The following is a 27340-nucleotide window of genomic DNA, read 5'->3' on the forward strand; positions in this document are numbered from 1 at the left end:
ACACCTTAGCCAACTCTAGAAGGTGACCAAGAAGAAGATCACCATAAAATGTGGGGAGAATAAAAATGGGATTAATATAGACTTAGTGTAAATGGGTGCTTGGTGGTCAGTGCAAACTTGATGGGCTGAAGGGCCTCTTTCCATGTTGCACCTCTTTATGAGTCTACGACTCTAATCTTACATTGAAACTCAGAACCTTCTACTGACAAGTAAACCAGCTGAATTACAAAACATCCCTTGTCTGTAACAAATCCTTTCTGTTTTGCTTGCTTGTGAGAGCTTCTTGTTGTTGTTTGTGAGAGCTTATTGTTTGTGAGAGCTTGCTGCACACAAATTATCTGCTGTGTTTCCTACATTGCATCAATAATTACACTTCACTGATGGTAAAGCACTTTACAAAATTGTGAAAGAGATATGAATGGTACAATATAAATGTGGCTATTTTCTTTTTAAGTAAGAAACTGGCACTTATTTTTTATTACAGTTTAAAAGTTCATAAGGCCCTGGTGCATTGTGACCATGAATGCAACAGATCATCGTCAATATAGTAGATATTGATATGCATGTGAGTTATATCATGCTATAGGATAGAACTCTCCTTATTTAGTAACATTACAGCCATGTCTATTAGTAGGGGAATTACAGCTGATTCTGCCTTTACTGTGTATATTTATATTGGTCCTTGAAATGTGGATGACTCACTGAAGTTCATATTGCTACTTTTACTGTGCTTGTTGTACATGACCAGTAATTTCAGATTAAAATATAATTTGCGAACAAGAATGATTATTAAGTCAATTTTGATGACTATGCTTGGTTTAAGAATCTTTATTCAGTTATATCTTGACAGCCATATAAGAAGATTATATGAAATTTGCATATAGCTCACTTAATTTTGGAGATTAATAACTCATAACAAAGAAGCAAAATACCAAACTAACAATCTTCTTCTCAGTGTTCTCAGCTCGTAGTTGGAAAGCAAGCACCAGTGGTGACAAATTTAAAGTAATTTAAGTAGAAATTCTGTACTTGTTTTAGGAGTGTAGTAATAAAAGTTGTTTAATGCAGATCTGGGTACAGAAGGAATCCTGTAAACATGGAGTCATTATTGTTGTCAGCATAAATCCCATTAAATGTATTATCTCCATAAACCTGCAACCACACTTCATCCCCTTCATCCAGATGAACAGCTACAGAACCTCCAGCTTGGTCTACATCATTACTCTGAAACTGATCATAAGTAAAAATGATAACCTTATTGTTTTTATACAGGCCAACTTTGACATCCTTTGTATAGACAGTAATGTGATATGAAAAGAAGTAGACTCCTGAGTATGGGCAACTGAATTTGCCAGTGTCTTCATTGTAGTGCTTTTGATCATTGTAGAATATTTTGGAGAACTTGATAGGCATGTTTGGGACAGGATTTCTTGTGGTCAGACCCACACTGAATGCAGAACGGTAAGAATAGCCACTATCTCCCTTTTCTCCCTTGTCTCCTGGAAGCCCAGCAAGCCCTTCTTTACCATCTAAACCTGGTAGGCCAGGTACTCCTTCATCGCCCTTTGGTCCTGGTTCTCCTGAAAAGCAACATGACATTTATTAATCTCCGCAGTCTGTGCACCGACTTAACATTGATTTCCTCTTGTTTTACTTTAAAAGTGGTGTGCTTTCAGCAAGAATTAAAATTTATTTATAGACTCTTTTAATTTCCTAACTTGAAAGCTGTCAGTAACAAGTTCCATTGTTGCCAGCAGCTCTTTAGTCCCACACCCACCTGTGGGCTACATTTTAACCTAAACTGCATGAGAAGTAATTGGCCAAGTGGTTCTTCCACCACCATGGAACCCATCCAGTTTTCATTTGATTGAGTTCAGGGGAATTAAATGATTATTTGTCAGTTCTACAATAGGTTGCTGAACCACTTTGCCAGACTGTCAATGATGTGATGCAGGTGAGTGCTTACTCTAGTGAGTAAGGAGATCAGACCCAGGCCTGCTAAAACAATGCTTACATATGAGACCTTTATAGCTGGTGTCTGTGGAAGAAATCAGGAGTGTGCCAATTCTGCGATCACATATTTTCTCAACTCTTGGCTATTGAAGGCATGCCATCCGTGGTCCCATCAATCACAGCATGAACAATGAAGGAACTAAACCTAGCTCCTTGATCAACAAAACTCAGCGTTGTGCTATGGTGCAATGATCAGGCACCCATGAAAAAAACATTTTAAGTTACTTGAACTAGGCTATTGAAAAAGGTCATTTCGCCCCTGCATAAGAATTGTATGAAAAATACTACATCTAACACTTCTAATTCTTACACCATGTTATCCAGTAAAGTGCTGACTCTCAATGTTACTGCGACAAATCTAGATCAGAGTTCCCATTCAGAATATGTAATAGGAAAATGCATGTGACCTCGCCAAAGTAAATATTAGTATGATTCCATTGCTTTCAGTGGAAAAAAGTGGTACAACTATCATTACATTAATAATAGTTAACTGGTTATTCATCTAGTTGCTGTTGCACAACTTTATAGTGTGCAGCATTGATAGCTTGGTTCCACAGAAGAACACTTTAAGAATAAATAATTTGTTGGCTACAAAGTGATTTTAGAAGTTAAGAAACTACCCGGAAGGGTAGTGGGGGTGGTAGGCGATCAGAATTATTTCATTCCCTTTTTGTGTGTCATCTGCAAGTATTTGTTGTAGGAAATTTCTCAGATCTCTAATGGAATAGAAGGAAGTTGATCTCCCTATCAAGTCCACACCGGCTCTCAGAGCAATCACAATCATTTTATTCCCCTACTGATCTCCCTGCAATTTATTCTCTCTCACATGCCCATCATCTCCCTGCTGATTCTCCCATCATCCACCTCCGCTGTGGATAACTTATGATAACCAATTAACATACCAACCAACACGCCTTTGGGATGTGGGAGGAATCCAGAGCATTCGGGAGAAACCCATGCAGATGACGCAGGTGGCACACCAACAAGGATAACATCTAATTTCTAGGCAGTGGTATCTTAATAATTTCAAAAAACATGTCATTGCTTTGTAGATGACACAAAACTTGGAGACTAGTGAACTGTGAGGAGGATAGAAATAGAATTCAAGGAGGTATTGACAGGCTGGTGGAAATGGACAGATAGATGGCTAATGAAATTCAACACTGAGAAATGTGAAGGGGCAAAGTATACCAGAAAGCGCAATTCTAGAAGGGGCACAAAAACAGAGAAATCTTGTGTTGTGTCCACTCCTGGGGGACACGCTTTAGATTCGTGAAGACTTTGGAGAAAGTGCTGCAGGGATCTACCAAAATTATTCCAAGGATGGGAGATATTAATTATTAGATCAGCTGGAGAAGTTGAAATTGTTCTGGGAAAACAGGAGGTTGCAAGATATCATATAGAGAGGAGCTGTAATAGGCAGAGGAATAAAGGACCAAGGGACAGACAATGAAGGTGAGTGGCAAAAGATCCAAAAGTGAATGAGGATATCTTTTATTCATACAGCGAGTAATTAGAATAAACTGCCAGTGGTAACAGTAGAGACAGATTAAAATGTAGCATTAAGAAGGGAGCTGGATGAATCAATATCCAAAAGAAAAGAATTTTCAGGCTTATGGGGGAAGAATGGGGAGTGTGAGAAGCTGAATTGTTCTTATGTAATAATGGGATTCATGGAGATAAGAGTCGTGGAGGAAAGCAATGCTGAGGAATGGGATCAGCCACGGTCTTACTGAACAGCAGAACAGGCTTGAGGGATTGAGAGGCTACTTCAATTTCTTACGTTGTTATGTTTGACAGGGCAAATGGCCATATTCCATGTGTAACCATTCTGTGCTCTATGATTGGGAATGTAAAATATATCCTGTATGTAACATTAATGCCCATTTGGATCCCTCATAAAAATTTGTGAAAGTAGCTGAAAAGACATCAGGAACAAAGTTAGAGTGGTTCACATTTAAAAGCATATGTTGAAACAGGACCTGAGTGAGTCCCAATGAGACTACATTTAATTTTTCACATGATTTCCCCTATGGAACATGAATGCAGTCAATAGCTGCCTGCACTTGTGAGAAATTGGCAATGGTGGTGAATCCTGGTGCCGAGATTCCACCTGTTCTTCACTGGAATAACCTTTTTGTGAGTACACTGCTGGGTGTCCTTCCTGAGGCAGTGGTGAGCTTGGTGCTGGTCACAGCCTCAGTGACCCAGGTTAGATCCTGACCTTGGGTGCAGCCTGTGTGGACTTGGCAAGTTCACCTGGTGGATTTCCTCTAGATGCTCTGATTTCCACCCACATCCCAAAGATAGGTTACTTGGCTTCTCTAAATTACTGCTTGGTGTAGGCTAATGGCAAAAAGAATTGAAGGGGAGTTGATGGGCATAAGTTACTTGGCTACAGGGAAATAAGGAGAAGGGAAAAATGAGATTAATGGAGTCATTCCCATAAGAACCAACATGGACCTGAAAAGCCAAATGGCCTGCTTCCATGCTGATATAAGGTAAGAGCAGTAAATTGTGAGACATGCCAGGGATCTGCTGCAGTCATCTGGGAAGTTGCTGAGGTGAGAAAGGTAAACTTGGCCCCTATGAATCCATACATTAGAGCATGCCCAAAAGTGTCCCTTGTCCTTTTTCCCATAGCCACTCACATATCTGAAAAAAAACTTGAACCTGGGAATACAAAGTTCATCGGAAGAATGTGGTGTCTCTGAAGACTTTGTTTAAGTACTACCTTCTCAGATGGGCATGTCTTCACCTCCTGGCTGATTATTCCAACCCACCCTGTATGACCAGTCATCCTATAACAACACCTCGAGTAACAGATCGCTGCCATTGTTCTGATCACTGAGGCATCATCAAATGATTATAAGTAATATAAGTAAAATAGTATAATTTTGAAAGTAAAAAGTATATAAGCAGTAGGGGAAACATTTTTACAGCTTAAATGCAGTCCATGGCTATTGAAAGGTAGTTAGCCTGTGGTGTGTTCTGAAGCTGTCCATTTATATTTCCTGATTTTTACATACACATAAATGCAACAATGAAACACAACCAATTCCTAGTTGTTCATGAGCATTCAACAAGAGGCCGTAGATTCCACACAGAAGCTCCAATCTAAGGCAGCAAGGAGGAAATGTCCTGTGGGTGAAAAGCCATATCATTCACTGTGCAAACGATTCTGGAAAAACATTGGACACACTGTGGTGAATAGCACCTGGAAGTGTCCAGTCCTATTTCCCACAACATTCATTGCAATGATGACAGCCTTGGAATATCTGAGCATGTGAAAACATTGTTCACAACTGAGGTAGGATGTAGGAGATTTTATGTGATTTATGTATGAAGAAACGGGTGCTAATAGACCCAATTTCTCGTCACATATGTTCTTTTTTTTCTTTATTTCATCATTAACCCTCTCACTTACTATGTAGAGGGTGACTACATTAACTTTGTATCAAAGAACATTATATAAGAACATTATATAACATGTATAAGAAAAATTGTATTGGGAAGAGTCAAACTATTAAAACAAAACAGAAGTGGGGAAACTGGGAGAAGGGGATGTAACCTTTATGGAAGGCGAAAGGAAGATAATATAATCCAGGGAGTAACAGATGTCTTTGGAAAGGCCATTACCAAAGGTAAGAGAGGGAGAAGTGGAAGAAAGGAAGCGTCTGAAATAGAGAATGGAAAGGCATGGGACACATGGAAATTAGAAGTGCAAAATGGAAAGCTTGCATTTTTATAGCACTGTTCATGTTCCTTTCAGGATCTCCAGAAGTTCTTTGTCAGCTGTGAAGTACTTGTGAAGTGCAGTCACAGCTGTAAAATAGGAAAGGCGATGGCCAATATGTAAACAGGGCCCTGAGGACAACGTTGTGACAATGAGCAGATGTTGCTTCAGTAATGTTGAGTAAAGGGTAAATACTGACCAAAGTACTTGGAATCATTTCCCTGCATATCTTTTATGTACACCCAAAGAAGTGGTTGGGATCTTGGTTAAACACTTCATCTGAAAAGCATTACCTCCAACAGGCCTGATCAGCAATACTGCACTGAAATGTCAGCCTCGGTTATTGTGCTCTCAGCTCCTGACTCACAGTGAATAGGCTACCAACGAAGCCATGACTGATATTGTTAGAGTCAATTAAATTCTTTAGATCATAGAATGGCAGTCAGTGCATCAATATGAAATAGAAAGGCAATTTGGGAGGAGAAGGTGGTTGGCATTGGACTACAGATTGAATGTTTACTTCCTAGGTGATGTAATTACATACTAAATGTGCATCAACAGGAAGGTTTTTGCATTATGCTTGACTTCCCATTCCCTGAAGCGGATAGGTGCAGAATTATAACCTGCCAAAGTTCAAAGTGCAGTGATAACTATCTCAGTGCAATGTTGACTTCCAATATCCATTACCTGTTGCTCCACTTTCTCCCTTTGCACCATCACGACCATCTCTACCATCTCTGCCAGGGATACCATTGTGGCCGGGACTGCCAGGTATTCCTGCCATCCAGTTCCGACAACCTTCAATTACTCGAGGAGGTTCTTGGGGAGCTGTTGCCGGAATTCCAGGTGGACTGATGTCAACAGGAGATTCAGGTTCAGGTTCGGGCTCGGGTTCAGATTCAGGCACGGCTTCAGGTTCAGGTTCAGGTTCAGATTCAGTGTCTTCTGGTTGTTCATCTGTTTCATCAGAGTAGGTGAGGCCAACTAAAACCACCAGCCAGAGGAATCGTTTGAATAACATCTTTACTGTGGTAACCAAGCTCTGTTCCAAGTGACCTATAAAGTATGTATAAACACTTAATATGAAAAAAAACTCTCAATGAATACTGAAAAGCCTATTGGTTATTATTGTCACTTGTACTGAGGTACAGTGAAAAACTTGTCTTGCACACTGATTATACAGGTCAATTCATTACACAGTGCATTGAGGTAGTACAGAGTAAAAACAATAACAGACTACAGTGTAAAGTGTCAAAGCTACAGGGAAGTGCATTGCAGGGAGACAATAAGGGGCAAGGTCATAACAAGGTAGATTGTGAGGTCAAGAGTCCATCTCATCGTATAAGGGAACCGTTCAATAGTCTTATCACAGTGGGATAGAAGCTGTCCTTGAGCCTGGTGGTATGTGCCCTCAGGTTCCTGTATCTTCTGCCTGATGAGAGAGGGGAAAAGAGAGAATGACCTGGGTGGGTGGGGTCTCTGATTATGCTGGCTGCTTCACCAAGGCAGCGAGAGGTATAGACAGGCTCCATGGAGGGGAGGCTGGTTTCCATGATGTGCTGGAGAGGAAGATCATGCAGCCCATCAAGTCATGAGCAGCATGACTTCTTCCTAATGATGCCTATAGATCTTCTGCTAATCACCATAAATCTGCGCCATCTGGTTATCAACTCTTCAGCTATTAGAAATAGCTTTCATTTACTAACTTTTAACCCTTCATGATTTTAAGTACATCAGTCACTCACTTCTTGGTCTTTGCTGCTCAGCTGAGAGTACTGTCAGTCTTAACCAAGGAACCATTCCAATAGATCTCTTGTGTATCCTCTCTAAAGCCTTCACTTGTTTCATAAACTCCAAAAGCCAGATTTGCATATAATATTTCAGCTGGGGTTGAACTAGTACTTTATACAGTTTTACATAATGCTGTGCCAAATGTTAAGGGTAATTTCAAAAGCATGTACAAACGCAAGGTCAAGGGTATCAACGTGAACATCAATATGGAAGAGCTTACTGACATGTTGACAGGACTGGTCACAATCAATTAGCAAAAGTGTAAGGCTGATTTTCCTGCTGCTGGTTAGACATACCAGGCCCACCACTGAGCCCCACTTCACACCAATCAACCTCTCATCCGTTCATCCAATTATCTACCCCCATCCCAAACTCCATTCACTGAGACCCAACTGACTTCTTCCATCTCCAATTCCACATACCCCCAACCCAGCATAATTTCTGATTTCCCTTCCTTGTCATCAGCTCCCATCCTGACCCATGTCTCCATCCCCTACTGTGCCCTAGTTGTGGTAATGATGTATGCAGCTTGTACCACCATTTTACACAAAGCAGGATCTCACATTCAGTAATGAATTGCATGCTCAACTAATTATGCACTTGTTAGTGTTCCTGGTTGGTGAAGAAGTGTTGTACAGGGTGAACTTACTCCTTTTCTTGAAACATGATTTTTAGCATCTACCGGAATAATGCAACTGAGAAGTTCTTAGCTCATATATTCAAAGAGCAATGCAGTATACATCATCAGACATTATTTTCAGCTTTGGCACTGTTTATAAACTTCTGATCAAGACTTGAACCACTCACATGCACAGAAAGATATATTAAATGAACACAAAAGGAAAGTAAATTGAGGCATGTAAAAGACCAGTGGGCAGTCTTCGAACTGCTGAGGTCAATGACAATTACAACAAGAAAGAATGCCAAATTTCTGTCATCAATGTAGAGCCCTGTATGAAATGGGGATATATATATCCAGAGAGGATCTCAGAAAGCTAGCATGGAAGGAAGTCATACAGTTCTACAGCTAGCTGTGTCATTTAATCTTAGTAATAACTAACTGAATTAATGATATTGGATCTGTACCAGAAGGTCACCACTTTATAAAAACTACCAGAACTCACCTGCAATAGGAATAAGTTTCAATTATCTGTTTAGAAAAAAGTTCATCAAGAAGGTAAAGCCCTCAGTTTAACATTGGTGGCTGGAGCTTGAGTTGTCCGTATCATGCCCATTCTCTGCTCTCTGACTGATACCCTGGGTGATTTTAAAGCCTGGTCCTGATCTTTGTTAAAACCTGGCAAGAAATGACCCCTAAACATGATGTTGAGCGAAATAAAAACAGAAAATGCTGGAAACACTCAGCATGGTCAGGAAGCATTTGGAATTGGAAACAGGGTTAATGTTTCAGGTCTGCATATACTGCCTGACCTGCTGGGTGCTGCTAGCATTTTCTGATTTTATTCCAGATTTCCAGTGTCTGCAATACTTCTCTTAATCTTCGTGATGCTGAGTAGATCACTTGTGATCAAAGAAATAACCACTGACTCAGATAGATCAAGGATGGTTCCATCTGACACCCAAAGGAAAGCAAAGAAATAGTAAAAATAACCAAACACTTCATTGTTTTTTCTGCCTCCTGCTTTATTTCCTGCTGGGTTAACCCACTGCAGAACTCACATCAGCATCAGCTATCAGGTCCAAGGTTGGAATAACTGGCATACCTCAATTGTTGCATGTTAACTTGATCTGTATACCTAAAAAAAGGAACTTACTGGGTTGTGGCAGGAATTCTTCCTGCTTGTTTGCTCAGTCGGGTGGGCTAGACAATAGGAAAATGAAAGGACAATGGTGAGTGAGTCAATTGTCCAATTTAATTGGCTGCCCATTTTCTGCTGGCTGCAAGGAGGAAAATATTGACCTCTTAATAAACTGATGCTGCATACTTCACATTGTTCCAGCTGTCCTTTCAGCTTTTAATTAAAGTTATTGATGAGAGATTCAATTGTGTAATGCATGTTTTTTTTATGTATTATGTGACTGAGTTGAGATGTAAATGTGATAAGGACTTCTTGGTGTGCTAAGCATATAATGTGACTTTGAATTGATGCTTCTGTGCACGTAGTATGTCTACACAAGGAGGGTACTAGGCATGCTGGCAATCATTGGACAATGTACATTCAACTTTACAACTGCAACATTGACCCTTAGTGTGCAACTGGCAGACAGCATGAGCTTTGATCAGGAACCAAGACCCTAATAGAAGGAAGTAGGCCCACTTCTGTGTTTTATTCTGTGTGTTTCATGTGATGTTCCATTTCTAGCTCACTGTTTTTGTGTAGGAAAATTTGCATAAAACAGAGATTGTTCCAACAATGGTTTTCCCTCCATCAAACTTTGTCATTGATAACAAACTCATTCTGTGTGGTCACTTTGTTCCTCTAACACTGATGTTCGTCTAAGTTACACTTCATGTGCAATCAATCAATTCAAGTATAATCAGTCCTAAAGGCAAACTTATAGGGCTGAATCAAGCTGGTTGACAGCTGGCAGTTCCGAAGGTACTGGTTATCTTCAGTGCAGGCACAGCCAAACACAGAAGTCTGAGCACCTCTGCCATCAACATTGAGTTCAATGGTGGAACATTAAAAATTCTGAAGCAAGGGTTCAGATGCATTTTACACCTGGCCCCTGCATTACACCGGGGAGGATAGGTTGAGGAGTGGTACCCCACACGAAAGTAATTTGATTGTCAAACCGGTGGAAGGAAAGAGGCTCAGGTAAGTATTTTTATTTATTTTATTTTATTTTATATAGCTTTAATATTTTATAATGTTAGTGCATTTTAAAACATCTTTTTAAGTTTTAACCCTTAAAAATATTTGAATATTTTATACATGTGTCTACCTATTAGAAACATTTCAAACCTGTTCAATAACCTTTTAGAGCTTCTGAGCTATCAAAGGTTGTTATTGGCTTTCTGGGGAGTGGGATGGTGCATCAGGATACCTTGCCTGAGGCCTACTCGCAACTTGGAGCCTGCTCTCCCTCTTCATCAAGTGTGGGATGTCAACCGTTCAGCCCTCTGCATGTTGGAAAAGGTAAGTGTGGGTAGGTGGGAACTCTAGTTATTAGGGACCATGGTGCAGCCCAATGTCTTCTTAATTTCACTTTACAGTTTTGATATCAATAAAACCATTTAACTACATAGGTTTCCCCTGGGTCCTCCAGTTTCCTTCCACATCCCAAACCCATGCAGGTCGGTAGGTTAATTCACTGCTGTAAATTGCCCCTAGTATGTAGCTGAGTTTTAAAATCTAGGGGGGTGTTGAGGGGAATTTTGGGCAAATTAAATGGGTTAGGATAGGATTAGTGTAAAAATGGGTACGATGATCAATGGGCCAAAAATCCTGTTTCTGTGCTGTATCTCTCTCTGACTCTATGAATCTGACATATTTATACATATTTTTGGTAATTTAACTCTTGTTAATAATGGAATAATGTTGCTGAAGTAAAATGTTTTACTCTACAGCATATATTTGCAATGCCTGTCATTACTTAATCAAACAAAGTTGCTTTTATTGTTGCAGTAGTTTATGTACACATGCTACAATTTTTGCAGCTCATGCCACACTTTTTTTATTTATGCAATTATCCAACAAGGCTTGAAACAATATTATCAAACGGACAGTGCAAAATTAGTATGTTTTAAAAGTATAAAGCAATATTCTACAGCAGCTTTAGCCCAACCAGTACATTGTATGAGAAAGGCAAGATAAATAACACCATAATGCTTTTTGAATGCTGTAGAATATAATTATTGCTATGAACATCAAGCATAAAATAAGTATTTGTTCTAAAAAAAAACTGAAAATATCTCTCCATAAGAGAGATGTTTTAGAATAGAAAATGTTACCTGTCAGTCCTGCTGTTCTTCCCTGTTACTAGGAGCTGACTCCTGGCAAAGTATCCAAGGCTGATGTCACATGGTCTAGTCGTCCTGTTGCTGCTCCACATGCAATTGTCTGTCACTCAGAACCAGGATCCTATTTGATGGTTGATATTTTGATCATCGTTCATAGCCTTTTTTATAAGCCTGTTAAATTCCAATATGTCCTCCTCTCTTGCCCTGGGGGAGCTGGCAATTAAAAATTAAATACATGATCTACAATGCATGTTAAAAGTTACTTAAAATATTTTCCTAATGGGATGACATCAGATCTATTAATCCCTGACTTAAATACAATGTATTTCAATGTTAAAAATGCATGGCAGTACAGTGGATGTTAACACCATTCACCTGATAGGGTGTCTGTAACTTTACTTTTATATTTGTGACTATTAACGTTTTTGGTGCCTTGAGAATAGCAGTAAATTGCACCTTTTACCATTATTGGATGTTCCAGTGTCTGACCCGTTGCAGCACTATATTTAGATACATTCCTAAAATGATCTTTGCATCTGCTTGGAAAGGTCATGTCAGCTCAGAGGCCGGGGTTCCACAGCTGAGATATAAAAATAGCACATTCTGGAGAGCAACATTTTGAGCTCCAGCTAAAGACTCACTTCAATTATTTCAATTATGAAAAACGTATTGGCAGTTTTATACTGCATTCAATTTGCTTCCCTTTCCCTTTCGGTTTGTTAATGTAAGGTATCAGCAAGCAAGTGACCTGCTGCCTTTTGTTATATAAAGCAGCAGGGCAGTGAAATAGGGCAGGAGAGTGGGGAATAAAAGATTTAAATCATTGAATGTGAGGACTAACTCAGTGAAGAGACAGAGCCACAGTCAGGGGCTCAAATCTACTTTTGTTGACTCTTTTGAGACTCTCCCCATCTTTTTCAATCTTTTTATTAATTTTCAAATGAGTACAAAATAATATATATAACATTAGTAATTATACACATGGTGTAAAGAGATCAGGATAGCAATCATAACAGTTAATATATATAATCACAAGGAGTAAAAAAAAGTAATCTAGACCTCCCGTTCTCTTATTAAGTGAACAAATACAGAAGGAAAGATTGAAAAGAAATGAAATTTAATTGTATGAAAGAAGAACCCCCAAATCAAAAAAAATATTGATAAGAAACCAAAAAACACCCAAAAACTTCTTTAAAAATCTGGACTGCTATTTCTTCAATTAAAAAGAAAAAAGACATTATTATGTCGTCAACTCCGCTCCTCTGGAGTGTTGTCTTTTCTTATTTTTCTTTGCCACACATGCAGAAAGGCCACCTAGACAGTGAGTGGTAGCTGGTGCCAGGCAGTGCAGCAGCCAGCATTCACTGAGGACTCCTAATGAGTGGGGAGCAGGAGGGGAGGGAAAACTCCTGAGTATTTGGTAAGTAAGAGAAACGTGTTTGTGCTTTGTTTAACAACTTGTGCATTTTCTTTGGACGTCTCAGGTATACTTAAGCAGTTAGGTATTCAATGTAGGGCTCAAGTCATAGTTTTTAAATTATTAAAAATGTTTAAAATGAAAATTATGTTGGCTCTGATACAACCAAATGTGTAGAGATGAGTACAACTGGTGGTCAATATTTTCCATGTTCTCAACATTGGCAACCAAATATGAATCCTCTCCCATTGTTTCTTCATATTATTTTTGAGGTTGTGAGATTTGTCGAGCCTCACTATTGAGATGATGTTCACGGTAGACCCACCAAGGAACTCTACATTTGCCTGAATTGTAGAAGCGCTATAGGTCAGAAAGGCATCAGAGTAACTGAAATGTCAAAGTTCCTGGGTGCACCCTACCACTGTACAATTTCAAGTCAGTAGTCTCAGCAAAGGAGAAGACGAAATGGTAAACCAATTATTAGGTTTATTCATGCCATTCTTTAACTCTGCTCCATGCACTGTTTATTGTGATCTGATGGCCCCTTCATCATGTAACTGTATTCATTCTGTGCTGAAGAGCACTCGAAGGTTTGCACCATACTCCATGTGCTATTTTATTTTTGGTTTATTAATGGAAGCCCTTTCCCATGTTACCAGCTGTCATTTTACGTAACGCTTACTCTAATTACAACCACCACTTGCTCTAGTCAGCAGCAAAGCTGCACTTGAAAGAAAGCACGCAGATTTGCTCATTTCATTGGAGACACTTCTGAGAAATGGAACCGAGAAAGAACTTTTCTGTTCTTTAAGCAGGCCAATGATTGTGAAAATACACTCATTGAAGGATGGTCAGGCTATGTAGCTTCATGACTTGGAAATTGTGACATACATATTTTGCTTGGAGTGAGTGAAATTCAGATATAAACCTTTCTTGTGCTTGCCCTACACTCCAGTATGTATTTACAGCAGTAATGATGCAAGGCAATGGGAAAAGAGAAAGGTTGAATGGAAAGGTGATGGAAGAGATGAAGCAAAGTAGCAAAACTGGAAGTAAAGTGTATTTTACTGTAGTGCAATTAACTTGAATGGCTCTGGTTAGCCAGTTCATTTATAAAAAAAGTTTTATCAGGACATGGGGGTGGTTATCAAGGCCAGAATTATTGCTCGTCTCTACTTGCTCTTAAGAAGGTGGTGACGTGTTGCCTTCTTGCACCACTGCGATCCTTCTTGTGCAGATACACCCACTGTGCTGTTGCATAGGGAATTCCAGATTTTAGATCCAGCGACAATGATGGTGATGTATTTCCATTCAGTGACTTGAAGCAGAGGTGGTGATGCTCCCTGCCCTTGTCTTTTTTGGTGATAGAGGTCACAGCTTTGGGAAGATATGTCAGACTCGCCTAAGTGAGTATCTCATAGTTATACAGCATAGAAATTTACCTTCTGAGTCCATGCTGACCAATTTACACCAATCCTGCACCAATCTCCTTTCATTCTCCCCAAATTCCTATCAACTCCCCTGCTCAAATTAACCTACCAACCCGAATGTTTTTGGGATGTGGAGGAAACCAAAGCAACTGGAGGAAACCCATCCAGTCACAGGGAGAACATGCAATCTGCACGGAGAAAGGACTGGAGGTCAGGATCAAACCCGGGTCGCTGGAGCTTCGAGGAAGCAGCTCTGCTAGCTATCTTACCTAATCCCTTTACTCATGCTCATTGGCTATGCTTTTGTGCCTTCTCTTTGTCTGATCATGTTATTCATCTTGATGTGGAGGACTAGATTGATTTCTATGGAGGCAGGAGTTAGCCATTGCCCGTGCATAGGTTTAGATTGAGAAGTTTTAGAAATATCTGTTTGTCTTATGAGTATGATATAATCAGTAGAATATAACTGACAGTGCCCTTTTTTGTTTTTGATGAGTGGATTCATACTAAAAGATGAAATCAAGTTAACAGTGTTGACAAGGTTATAGATTATATATCAAAATGGTGACAACAATGAACCCTAAACTAAAAGCAAACTGGAACTATGAAAAGTGGTGACCTCTGATCTCTAATCCACCTCCCACATTCTCACATCTTAGCTCAATGTAATATCCAAAAACAACACATCATCTGGCAACTAGACATTTCATGAACTTCTGGACTGAACACTGCGTTCACTCATTTCCAATCAAAGCCACAGCTCCCATTTTTTGGACAGGCGTGGTGGGTCACGCAAAAGCAAAAATGGGAACAGCAGAATAATTAGCAATTTGATAACAATTCTTCTGTTCCCACTAACACCTTCTCTTTCTCTGTTTCTTTGCTCATCCATTACCAAACCCTTTCCATTGCTTCATTATCCACTGATGTGGATACAGATGATGTCTCACCGCTCCAGTAACCTGGGTTCAATCCTGACCTCCACTGCTGCCCTTTTCGAGGTTGCATGCTCTCTCTCTGTCTGTGTGGGTGCTCTGGATCCTCCCACATTTCATAAACATGTGGGTTGTTAGCTTAATTGGGCTCGGAAAATTGCTTGTTGTATTAGGATGAGTGGCAGAATCTAGGGGAAGTTGATGGGAATGTGAGGAGAATAAAACGGGACCAGGTGTAAAATGGGTGCTTAATAGTTGGCGTAGGCTCTGTGGGTCTAAGGGCTTGTGTTCATGTTATATGACTCACTGACTCTATGAAATGAAAACCAATGCTGAAAACCCTCTGCAGGTCAAGTAGTGTGAAGAAATTGAGTTATTGTTTCAGCTTTTAAACAAGAACAGAGAAAAGCTAAGGGGGTGTGTGGGGGGGCAGAGAGAAAAGAACGAAAGGGAAGGTCTGTGGGTGGAAAGCAGGAGGGATCAAATGATGAAAGGGATAATGAAGCGATGGAAAGGGTTTGGTAATGGAAGAGCAAGGAAACAAAGAGCAGGCCCGGAGAAGGTAATGGGAACAGAATTGTTGTCAATTACTAATGTTCCCATCTTTGCTTTTGCATGACCCACCATCGTAAAATGTCTAGTTGCGAGATGATGTGTCGTTTTTTGAACTTAGGTTGAGCTATGATGTGAGAGTATGGGAGGTGGATCAAGGGTCAGAGTAGGAGTGGGCAGATGGTTATATTCCAAAGTGACTGGAAACTTATGATCAAACAGAGGCATTGTGCACTAGAAGTCACCCAGTCTGCTGCCACCCACCCCCATGTCTGTACCTAAATGACTACGTTCATTCTACTCCTTGTGAACTGGAGGTATCTTATGGTTTTATAGTAAGGGAACTACAAGTGGCTGTGGAGGTCAAGTCATTGGGTATATTTAAAGCGGAGGTTGATAGGTTCTTGATTAGTAAGGGTGTCAAAGGTTATGAGGAGAAGGCAGGAGAATGGGGTTGAGAAGGAAAAATAAATCAGCCATGATCAAATGGCAGAGCAGATTTGATGGGTCAAATGGCCTAATTCTGCTCCTATGTCCGATGATCGAATGTATATCAATGATTTGGATGAAAGGATCAGGTGCAATAAATATATTCAAGCTTGCTCATGATGCACAGCTGTGTGGTAGTGTGGGCTTTGTGGAGGATGCAAACTGGCTTAAAGGGGTTAGATACAGACTAAGTAAATGGTCAAGGACATGACAGATGAGAGGTCAAACACTTCAGCAGAAAAAAATAGAAAGGAACAATATTTTTAATTAGTGAGAGGTTTAGAGATGTTGGTGTTCTGGAGGACCTCAGTATCCTTAAAATGAATCACTGAAAGTTAACGTTTATGTAGAGCAGGCAATTAGAAAGGTAAATGGTATGTTAGACTTCATCGCACAAAGATCTGAGTACAACAGGAGAGGTGTCTTTTCCCAGTTATATAAAGCTCTGATGAGACTAGGCCTGGAGTATCATTTATAGATCTAGTCTTCCTAGCTAAGGAAAGATATGCTAGTTACAAAGGGAGTGTAATGAAGGTTCACCAAATTAATTTTTTGAATGGATAGTGTTTTGTATGAGGAGAAATTAAGCAGACTATGCCAGTACATTTTTTGAGTTTGGAAGAATGAGGTGATCTCTTAAAAACATACAAAGTGCTTGACAGAGTAGGTGCAAGATAGGTTTTCCCCTAGTTAGAATGTCCAGAACCAGTGTTTGTAGTCACAAAATAATCAGTTGGCTATTGAGGACAGAGATGAGAAAAAAATTTCAACACCTATTGGGTAGTGAATCTTAGAATTCACTAGTCAGGAGGGTTATAGAGGTTCAGTCACTGAATATTTTCAAGACAAAGATCAACAGATTTTTATATGTTAAGGAATTCAAGAGATATGAGGTTAGTGAAGTAATGTGGCACTAAAGTAAATAGAACAGGCATGAGGGGCTGCATGGCCTATTCCTTCTATTTTTTATGTTCTTAAGGCCTAAAATAAAAACAGAGAATGTTGGAAATAATCAGCAGTCAGACAATCTGTGAATTGAGAGAGTTAATGTTTCGGGTTGGTAACTGGGGAAAAGTTGGAGGTATAAAAGAGGTTTCAAGATGCAGAAAAAGTGGGGGGAGAGGTATAGAGAACAAAAGGGAAGGTGGGTGATAAATTGGAGACCAGGAGAGATTGAATGATACAGGTGGTGTGCTGGCTGAAAGAGGGTGGTAAAAGTTGGTAGATAACAAAGGGTATGTCTGGAGGAGGTGTATGCAGGAGGAAAAGAATGAAATCTAAAATACTAGATGAAGAGAGAGAAAGATAAACTCTGAATGCTGGAAACGTGAGTGACATCGTTGATTATCTGAAACTCAGTGTGCAGTGCAGAAGGCTGTCCTCTCAGAAAATGGGATGTTGTTCCTGGAGCTTTGCCGGAATTGGGTAGGAGGCCAAAGGAAATATGACAGCGTGAGAGTAAGATGGAGAATTAAAGTCCCTTCAGGACTGATCAGAGGACTGTTCTGCAATGCCATCACCAAATCCGAAGGGACATTTGAACACTGGAGCAGCACACCAAATCCGGTAGTTCAAGAAAATCACTGCTTCACCTAGAAAGAGTGCTTGGGTCCCTGGATGGAGGGAAGATAGGAATTGAACGCAGAGGCTGGTGGGGTTGAAGGTTAGCAGAAGAGGATCCCAATTGTGGTTCTGAGAGGGAGCTGAAAGGAAGGAAATGGAACAGATATGGTTACACCCCGTGGTGGTGGATGAACTACTGAACGTGAAGGCTACTAGGTGGAAGGGGAAACCATGGTGAATGCTCTCATGGTTCATGTTTGTGATGACACCATCGTATTCTTCTGCATCTAGACATAGCTGGCAAGGCTTTTCTTTTACCCATTACAGGAGAACTTGTCCCATTTCCACTCTCCTGTAACACAACCCCTTTATCTGAAGACATTGATGTGAATCAACCTGCTATATCATTACTAGCCACTTGAGGGCAGCAGTATGCACACAATTGCTGCAGGTAATATGAATAGATTCATCTTTGCTGAAGACAAATTAAATTTGATTAGAAAATTCACAACATCAAAATTAAAAGAAATATAATTTCAATTCAATAATGAGTAATTATGCAGGTATAGTTGGAATGGATACAGGTATGTTATTTCATTTGGAGACACGAGATGCAGATGCTAGAATCTGGAACAACAAACAATCTGCAGGAGGAACTCTGAAGGTTGAGAAGCATCTGTGGGCAGAAAGGAATTGTCAACATTTTGGTTCAAAAACCTGCAGCAGGACCTGCGTGGTATAGCAGGTTGATTCACATCAATGATTTTAAATAGAGGTGTTATGTTACCGGGGTCTGGAAAGTAACTTCACACATTAGTAGTTAAATGCAATTATACCACATTCATCAATACCTCATCTGCAATATAGGTTAGGGCTCCATTTAAAGAGCAGATACAGGAAGTGGCAGTTATTATTGTCAAAGGGTATCATTACCAGGCTATGGGCCTGATTCACAAAGCTTGGCCCTAAATTTACTTACGCGCATACACCCTCATGGTAGGTTGACCACTCATTCCTAATTCAGTATGACTGTCTGAAAGTTCAAATATTGAGTCCCCCAGTCCTGTGCTGGGACAGCATTTTTTCTGGAGTTTCCCTGAGCCCGGGCAGGAACGAAAAGTGGTGCCTACATTGTGCAGATCTGGTCAGCAAATGAATGAAACCTCCATCATGTCCTTGGTGTCACCTGCCGAGAAATTAAAATAGGGGGATAACAACTGTTCCTTGAACCAAATAGAACATACAAGCTTCAAAAAGTTTGAGAAAAGGTCCTTCTGCACCATTAAACATAGAGTCACAGAGTCATAGGAAGATACGGCATAGAAACAGGCCCATCAGCCCACTGACTCTGTACTGACCATCAACCACCCACTTACACTCATCCTACATCAATTCTATTTTATATTCTCCCTATAATCTGATCAACTTGCCCCAGATTCTCCCACTCACCTACACACTAGTAGCAATTTACACTGACCAATTAACTATGTCTTTGTGGGAGGAAACTGGAGCACCCAGAGTAAGCCCAGACAGTCACAGGGAGAATGTTCAAATTCCACACAGACAGCACCTGAGGTCAGGATAGAACCCAGGTCCCTGGCCCTGTGAGGCAGCAGCTTTACTAGCTGTACCACCGTGATGCCCGAAACCAGGGAACGTTTGCATTCTGCTGCTTCAGAATCTTCAGACCAGGGTTGTTACCATTTCCATGACTTGTATTTGTATGGCAGCTTTAATGACTTGGTCAAATCCAAAGAGAACCCAAATATTCCAATGCTGAGCCACTTCTTACCAACAAGCAAAACCCAACAGTAGTGACATGCAGAAAATATATATCTTTTTACATAGCTGTTGGATTTGGCAGCTGAATGTTCCAGAGTACAGGTACTATAGGTGAGATAGAGGTGGAGGAAAGAGAGGAGGGGGAGTTACATTTCTGATTAAAAGTAACATCATGACAGTAGTCTGTGATGAAATTACCCGGAGGCCGGTGACTAGTGGTGTGCCACAGGGGTTGGTGTTGGGATCCTTGTTATTTGTATAAATGATTTGAATGCAAGTGCACAAGGCTTGATCAATAAGTTTGCGGATGACACGAAATTCGGAAGTGTTGTTGATAGTGAAGAAGGTTATTGTACATTACAGGGGGATTTTGATCAGTTAGGGAAGTGGGCTGAGGAGTGGCAAATGGATTTCAATACAGATAAGAGTGAGGTGATACATTTTGGAAAGTCAAACAAGCGTAGGACTTATATTATGAATGGTAGGACTTATAATGAGTGTGATGGAACTGAGTGACTTAGGAATACAAGTGCATAGTTCTTTGAAAGTGGTGTCACAGGTAAACAGGGTAGTGAAAAGAGCATTTAGCATGCTGGCCTTCATCAGTCAGGGCATTGAGTATAGGAGTTGGGACATTATGTTGCTGGTGTATAAGTTGTTGGTGAGGGTGCACTTGGTGTAGTGTGTACGGTTTTGGTCACTCTGTTTTAGAAAGGGTGAGGTTAAACTGCAGAGTGCAGAAAAGATTTACGAGGATGTTGCCAGGACTAGAGGGCCTGAGTTACAGGGAGAGGTTGGTCAGGCTAGGTCTTTATTCCTTGGAATGCAGGAGAATTAATGGTGACCTTACCAAAATGTTTACAATTATGAGGGGCATAAATAAGGTTGATGGTAACAGTCTTTTCCCCAGGGTAGGGGAGTCCAAAACTAGGGGGCATAGGTTTGGGTGAGAGGGGAAAGATCTAAAAGGGACTTGAGGGGCAACTTTTTTATGCAGAGGGTGGTGAGTATATGGAATGAGCTGCCAGAGGAAGTGGTTGAGGCAGGTACAACAGTATCATTTAAGAAGTACTTGGATAAGTACATTTAAGAAGTACTTGGATAAGTACATGGAGGGGCAGGGCATAGAGGGATATGGGCCGAACACAAGAAATTGGGACCATGACCGGCATGGACTCGTTGGGCTGAAGGGCCTGTATCTGTGCTGGATTGCTTTATTACTCTGTGACTCCATGACTCCACTGAGGGATCATCCAGTGAGGCTTAATTGATAATGATCACCTTATTGGGATTGTACTATGTGCCCACTAATAGTCAATGGGATAAGAGGAACAACTATGCAGGGATTTTGCAGAGAATTGCAAGAATAATAGGGTTGTTGTAGTAGGGGATTTTCACTTTCCTAATATGGACTGGGACTGCCATAGTGGTAAGGGCTTAGATGGGGTGGAATTCGTTAAGTGTGTTCAGGAAAGTTTCCTCAACCAACATATAGAAGGCCCTACTACAGAGAGGGCAAAGCTTGACCTGCTCTTGGGAAATAGGGCAGGACAAGTGACTGAGGTGTCAGTGATGGCGCACTTTGGGACCAGTGTCTATAGTTCTATTAGTTTTAAATTAGTTATGGAAAGGGACGGATCTGGTCCACAGTTTAAAGTTCTAAATTAGGGAAAGGCAAATTTTGATGATTTTGGAAAGGAACTTGCAAAAGTTGATTTGTGTAGGTTGTTTGCAGGTAAAGGGACATCCGGCAAGTGGGAGGCTTTTAAAAGTGAGGTAACAAGAGTTCAATATCTGCATTTTCCTGATAGAGTGAAGAGCAGGCTGGCAGGAGTAGGTAACCCTGGATGATGACAGATATTGATGCTCTGGTCAGGAAAAAGAAGGAGGCGTGGATCCAGTACAAGCAGCTGGGATCAAATGAATCCCTGAAGGAGTATAGGGGATGCAAGAGTAATAGGGAAACAGGGCAAAATGGGAGCACGGGATAGCTTTGGCAGAGAAGATTAAGGAGAATCTAAATAGATTTTATAAGTATATTAAGGGGAAAAGGGTAGCTAGGGAGAGAATAGGGCCCTTCAAACACCAAAGGGGACGCCATTGTGTGGAGCCACAGGAGATGGGCAAAGGCCTTAATGAATATTTCTCCTCTGTTTTCACCGTGGAGAAAGACATGAAGACTTTGGAATTTGACATAGTTAATGGGGGTGCCTTGGGGATAGTCTGCATTGTATAAGAGAAGGTGCTAGATGTCTTAAAATTCATGAAGGTAGATAAATCTCTGGGTCCTGATCAGGTATATCCAAGAACACTGTGGGAAGCTAGAGAAGAAACCTGGCTGAGATATGTGCGCCATTGTTAGCGACGGGTGAGGTGCCAGAGGGTTGGAGGGTGACTAATGTTGTGCCTTTATTTAACTTACCTGAATTGTTTCTTGGGCACATTTCTCTCATACTCTGATGCTTGGAGTTTTCTCCATACAACTTCTAAAGTTACTCCATTGCGTCTCAAACCAGAAATCCTGGAACTTGACATCATTTACACTGACACATCAACACAGTAAGTAAAAATAAGAAATCTGAAATAAAAAGCAAAAAATTTGCAAACACTCAATAAGTCAGGCAGCCTTCAGAGATGCCTTCTTCTGATTGAGATTGTAAATTGAAGCTCCATCTGCTTATTTAGATGAACGTGAAACAACCCATGGGACTAGACAAGTGGAGGAATTCTTCATTATTTGAGACTTTACTGTGCACAAATTGACTGTCCTGTTTGAAATTAAAGTTGATTCATTTCCCTTGTGGTACTTTAGGTCATACCAAGCACTTGAAGTTCTTTATTTGATATGATTAATTTATGGTAATTCATTCTTTTTCTGGGTAGAAACCAATTGCCTTGTTTAATCAGCCATGGCTTCAAAGGAGAATAGAATAACTATTCTGTCGTGCTACACCATGAGCTGCAAAAGTGATTTATTTAAGTTAGGAAGTGTAAGTATCCTAAACACTAGCAGCTTAGAAATTCATGCACTATACAAAACACAAGAAAAAGATCAGAATACCATAAAATATGTTAATTGCTATATTGTATAAACACTACTATTGTTGGAAAACACACTGATTCACCAGGAACAACACAATGAAAGATCTTTGGTGTTTGTTAAAAACCTGTGAATCCCAAAAATGAACTGGCACAAATCTTCAAAATGTTATTCCATTACCAACTTCAGAAACTATATCAATCTTTATGCAGAGTGTCTACACACAAACATTTTTGTTCATTTTTGTGCTCATTCAGCCGGTCATTTGAACTCTTCCCACTTTTACCATTAGGTGATCAAAGTAGACCCCTCCCGTTGGATGTAGGAGGGCCATTACTTTCAGTGAAGCTCCATTTCCAGCTCACCTTGAGAATGATTACTTACCTGAGTTACAGATGCAAAATAAGAGCAAAGTTCAAACTTCAGTCTGTGGTAATCTGCCCAGCCTCAGACTTAGTAAACAGTGGAAGTCTGGTCATTTAGAACTGCACAAACTTTTTAACATTTGCTAGATATCTCATCATAAACATGACAGTGTAGATATTAAATGGTTGGATTTTTGAGATCCAGTAGGAATGTTTCAGATTTTTGAGGCCCCTGTTTTAATCCAAAGTCCAAAGACGTACAGGTTAGGAGCTGTGGGCATGCTATGGTGGTGCCGAAAGAGTGGTGATACTTGGGAGCTGCCCCCAGCACATTTGTAGCAATGCAAAAACACGCATTTCACTGTGTGTTTGAATGTACTTGTGACTAATAAATAAATGTCTTATCTTACATCTAATCACTGAGTCACTAGGCAATTGGTTAATGACTGGGAACCAATGAACTACAGCCCAGTTGGATGTCAATGTCAGTTCCAAACTCTTGTTTTTTTCTCTCACTAGAACGGGTGCAAAGTAACAAATATTATCCTACAACTCTGTAAGCTACAGCCTCAAAAGAACACTCCCTACATGTGACGTGTTTTCACATTTTTATGGAACTTATCATCCTTCTGGCCTTCTTGAGTGGGGTTGCCAATACATGGTTAGTCCATTAACCGGGACCCTTGCCGACTGTGAGAGGGGTAAACTACTCATCTCATTCACACTGGAGCTCAATTTGATCTCAATGACACACAGTGGAAGTATGTAAGCCTAGAAGCTCTTTGCGTGACACAATGTTTATGTATTCTATAGAGATGGATTTCTGTTTAATCTTTTCTTAAATAGAATTATGAAGTTACTACACTGAGGACCCAGAAGGGTGCTGTGGTATCTAATGGCATACAATCCAGAGATGGTTGGGAGCACTCATGTGTCACAGTGCATCACAACGCATGTGAGGCCTGCTTTGTTATTGAAAACGCCAACTCCTTACCCATGGAATCCAATTTAATCAATATGTTATGTGTACTGGTATCAACTGCTGTGGCTACAGTGTTGATCAATATGTAGTTCAGCAGTCCAAAGGATTCAAGATCTCAACCTGCGGAATGAAATTAAAACATTGAAACTGTATTTTTTGCAGAGGTCATAGTTGTTTAAGCAAGGTACCCCTAATTAGGAAATACAGAGAATTTGTAGCAATCCATATCAGTTATAGGGTCATGGAATCATTCAATGATGTGTTATGTTCAGTGTAAGTTGACCTATACTGCAGGGTGTGTGGGGATTTCCTGTATCTGGGCTCTCCCGCATGATGACTGGTATACTATGTTGATGATAAGGATGGTAGTGTGAAGAGGTTTGAACTGAGAATTGTTTATTTTCAGGCTCTTTATGAAAACTGTCTCTCCATTAGGGAGTTCAATTCCGGCCACTTGTCTGTAAGGAGTTTGTACGTTCTCCCCGTGTCTGTGTGGGTTTCCTCCGGGTGCTCTGGTTTCCTTCCACATTCCAAAGGCATACAGATTAGGAAGTTGTGGGCATGCTATGTTGGCGCCGGAAGTGTGGCGACACTTGTGGACTGCCCCCAGAACACTCTACGCAAAAGATGTATTTCACTGTGTGTTTCGATATACATGTGACTAACAAAGATATTGTATCTTATCCTTATTCCCATTGCGTGTAACGCCTGCCCTGCTCAGCTGGGACATGAGGCTCTAGATGCTGAGCGAGGGCATCCCTCCTTTTCTCCCCGTTCCTCTTGATCCTGCCGCTCTCCAGGCTCAGTTTCCTTAACCTCAGGCTTCAGGTCTGTTTGCTCTTCTCCCTCTGGCACCAGATGCTGTGCTCACTTGGCAAGATTGCGCAGCACACAACAGATGCCGATGAGATTTTCACATCTGCTTGGTCTGTACTGCAAGATGCCCCCAGGCAACCATACATCATCTTCAGGAGTCCCATGGTGTTTTGCACCACCTGTGTGGCTCTTTTGTCTGTGTACTGCTTCTGTAGTTGAAGAGTGCACTGGTGTGGGTAGCCAAGAAGTAGAGGGTATCTTTTGTCCATCCCACCAGGCAGTGCTGGCCACTGAAAAGGCCAGTCAATACAGACTTCCTTAGGGTGAAGGAGTCATGAATGCTCACTGGAAAATTGCATTCGTCACAAGGAATCTCTTGGTCCACAATAACCTGCACATTGAGAAAATTTAAAAAGGTTCATAATGAGGTCCAGCTTATTAAAGGAGCCCTGCACTTCTGGAAAGGCAACAATGCTGGGATATCCTAGTATCCGTGATGCTGCATGTACCTCACCCAAATCAATGTTGATGAAATCATTTCTTTGCAAGTTCACTGCCCACGTCTCCTCTCTGAAGCGGCAGTAAGCAGCAGATTGTGAGGCATGGCAGAGATCTGCTGCAGCAACTTGGGAAGTTCCCAAGACAAGGAAGTTTAGAGTCACAGTGACTTTGACCTCCAAGGATAGAGCAGTCTAGACATGGAGGTGCAGAATTTCATATACCTCAGTGAAGACAGCCTTCGAAAACCTGAGCTTGCAAATACGTTGTTCATCAAAAAAATCTAGGCAGAACGTGCTGTCTCTGAGGACAGAGCCTCTCTGTGGATGGGCATGTCTATGTCTCCTGCATCAAGGTCATTGACACACTCTGTGTGGCCAGCCATAATAACACTGCCAGTAATGGAGTGTTGCCAGCAGTATCACTAGAGGCTTCAATGATTGTATATCTTGGATGGATGAAACAGCCCCTGCTAGTTGTAACACACTCTCTGGATTTCAGAAGGTAAATGAGCAGCCTGCAATCAATAGTGAAATTTCACAGTGGTAGCAGAGTGTCCCCTTAAATATCAAGAGAAACGCCAAGCAAGGGAGGTGTATTCTGAGTTCCAAAGAGACTATTCCTAAAGGTCCAATTTTTCATATTTACTCACAACATAGAAGGAGATCATTAGTTCATCATTTGTCTCTGCTGATAGAGGAATCCTGTCAATCCCATTTTTCCATTTATTCCCTGTAAACTTTTGTCTCTCTCATGCCCAACAACATCACCCTGATTCTCCAGCCACCCAGCTGCACTAGAGGTAAATTACGACAGCCAGTTAACCTTTCAACCAGCAGGGTGTAGGAGAAAACCAGTACTTGGAATAAACCCATGCAGTCACAGGGAAAATGTCCAAACTCCACGCTGACAGCACCTGAGAATAGGATCGACCTCAGGTCGCTGGAGCTGTGAAGCAACACCTCTACTTGTTGTGCTGTTGTGCTGGAAGGGCAGAAATGGTCACTACATGAGTAGTAACCACGTTTGGTGTGCAACTGATACACATGGATCACATGTGAAAGCGCCTGGTCCAATTTTGTGATCAGTCCAAATTTCATCTGGAAATGACCTCTCGTATCAGGTAAAGTCAAACTCTGATCATTGGGACACTGAAATCCATTTTCTAGGGTTGAATGCAACACAATATTTGTACCAATGTAATTTTTACTTGGTGGGAGGCAGCTGTTACTGAATGATGTAAAGTTTGCTTGAGTTTCTGTTCTTTCTGCTGGGACTGGAGATAATAATTTCAGCTGCTTTGCAAGCTGTCATTTGCAATGCAGAGCTGCTGACAGCTACAGAAGGGGACATTAGGCTTCCTGTGTGGTGAACCAATCTGCTTTCATTTCTGATCAAGATTCAGTTTGAGACCAAGCACTAACATATGGAATACAAAATAGCAACAATATTCACTGTATAAAGAGACTTTTTTATGCATTGGGGACTTTACATTGCTGGATTTGTCTATCTCTGCCAATATCACATTTTATTAGTCATAGGTGTCAGTTAAACACTCAAAAAAGACACTAATATAGACAATGCAGCTGTTCTGTTCCACTCAAGGGGATGTGTGAGAGTGCCTTAGAGAAGACCATCCTTGTCAATGTCTCCAGAGTGCTCTCTTGTTCCACGCTGGGAAATTTGCAGATGTAGGATTTGTAGGCATGCAAACATGCTGCCTTCCACCTGTTAGATGTTGTCTATTAGCACTCCAAAATACTGTCTTCTTTTCAAAGTTAAAATATTGTGGGATTGTAAGTATTTCTGGTTGTGATAGCTGGGATTTCTTGGTATAATATTCTAGTTCTACTTTTTTTAAAAATTGAACTGCATTTAAAAGCACATTTTGCACGGAAGTGTTTGGTCAACTATTTGCGAGTAATGGAGGATAGAAATAGAAGAGTTGTGTTTTTTTTCATTTTCTATATATGATTTGCCATTGAGTGAAATTTTCTAACTTTCCC

General features: G+C 40.7%; 1 protein-coding gene across 1 annotated transcript; it reads right to left on the bottom strand.

Annotated features, from left to right (window-relative positions):
• Positions 1 to 965: 965 nt before the first annotated feature.
• On the bottom strand, positions 966 to 8012 carry LOC127571846 (adiponectin-like). The gene is made up of 4 exons (XM_052018593.1): positions 7901 to 8012; positions 6602 to 6805; positions 6437 to 6547; positions 966 to 1580 (listed from the first exon to the last, which is right to left on the bottom strand). The coding sequence occupies exons 1-4, from the start codon at positions 8010 to 8012 to the stop codon at positions 1060 to 1062; spliced, it is 948 nt and encodes a 315-aa protein (XP_051874553.1). The 3' UTR covers positions 966 to 1059.
• Positions 8013 to 27340: the final 19328 nt, after the last annotated feature.

The sequence above is a fragment of the Pristis pectinata genome, chromosome 6, assembly GCF_009764475.1.
Source record: "Pristis pectinata isolate sPriPec2 chromosome 6, sPriPec2.1.pri, whole genome shotgun sequence".
In the NCBI taxonomy this organism is placed as follows: Eukaryota; Metazoa; Chordata; class Chondrichthyes; order Rhinopristiformes; family Pristidae; genus Pristis; species Pristis pectinata.

Excerpts from the sequence above, each read along its gene's own strand:
- LOC127571846 (XM_052018593.1), bottom strand. The coding sequence starts at position 8,012 with ATGGGAGCTGATGACAAGGAAGGGAAATCAGAAATTATGCTGGGTTGG. Across the intron at positions 6,806-7,900 it reads GAATGGAGTTTGGGATGGGG|GTCACTTGGAACAGAGCTTG; the intron begins GTAGATAATTGG and ends CATACTTTATAG. Across the intron at positions 1,581-6,436 it reads GGGAGAAAGTGGAGCAACAG|GAGAACCAGGACCAAAGGGC; the intron begins GTAATGGATATT and ends GTTGCTTTTCAG.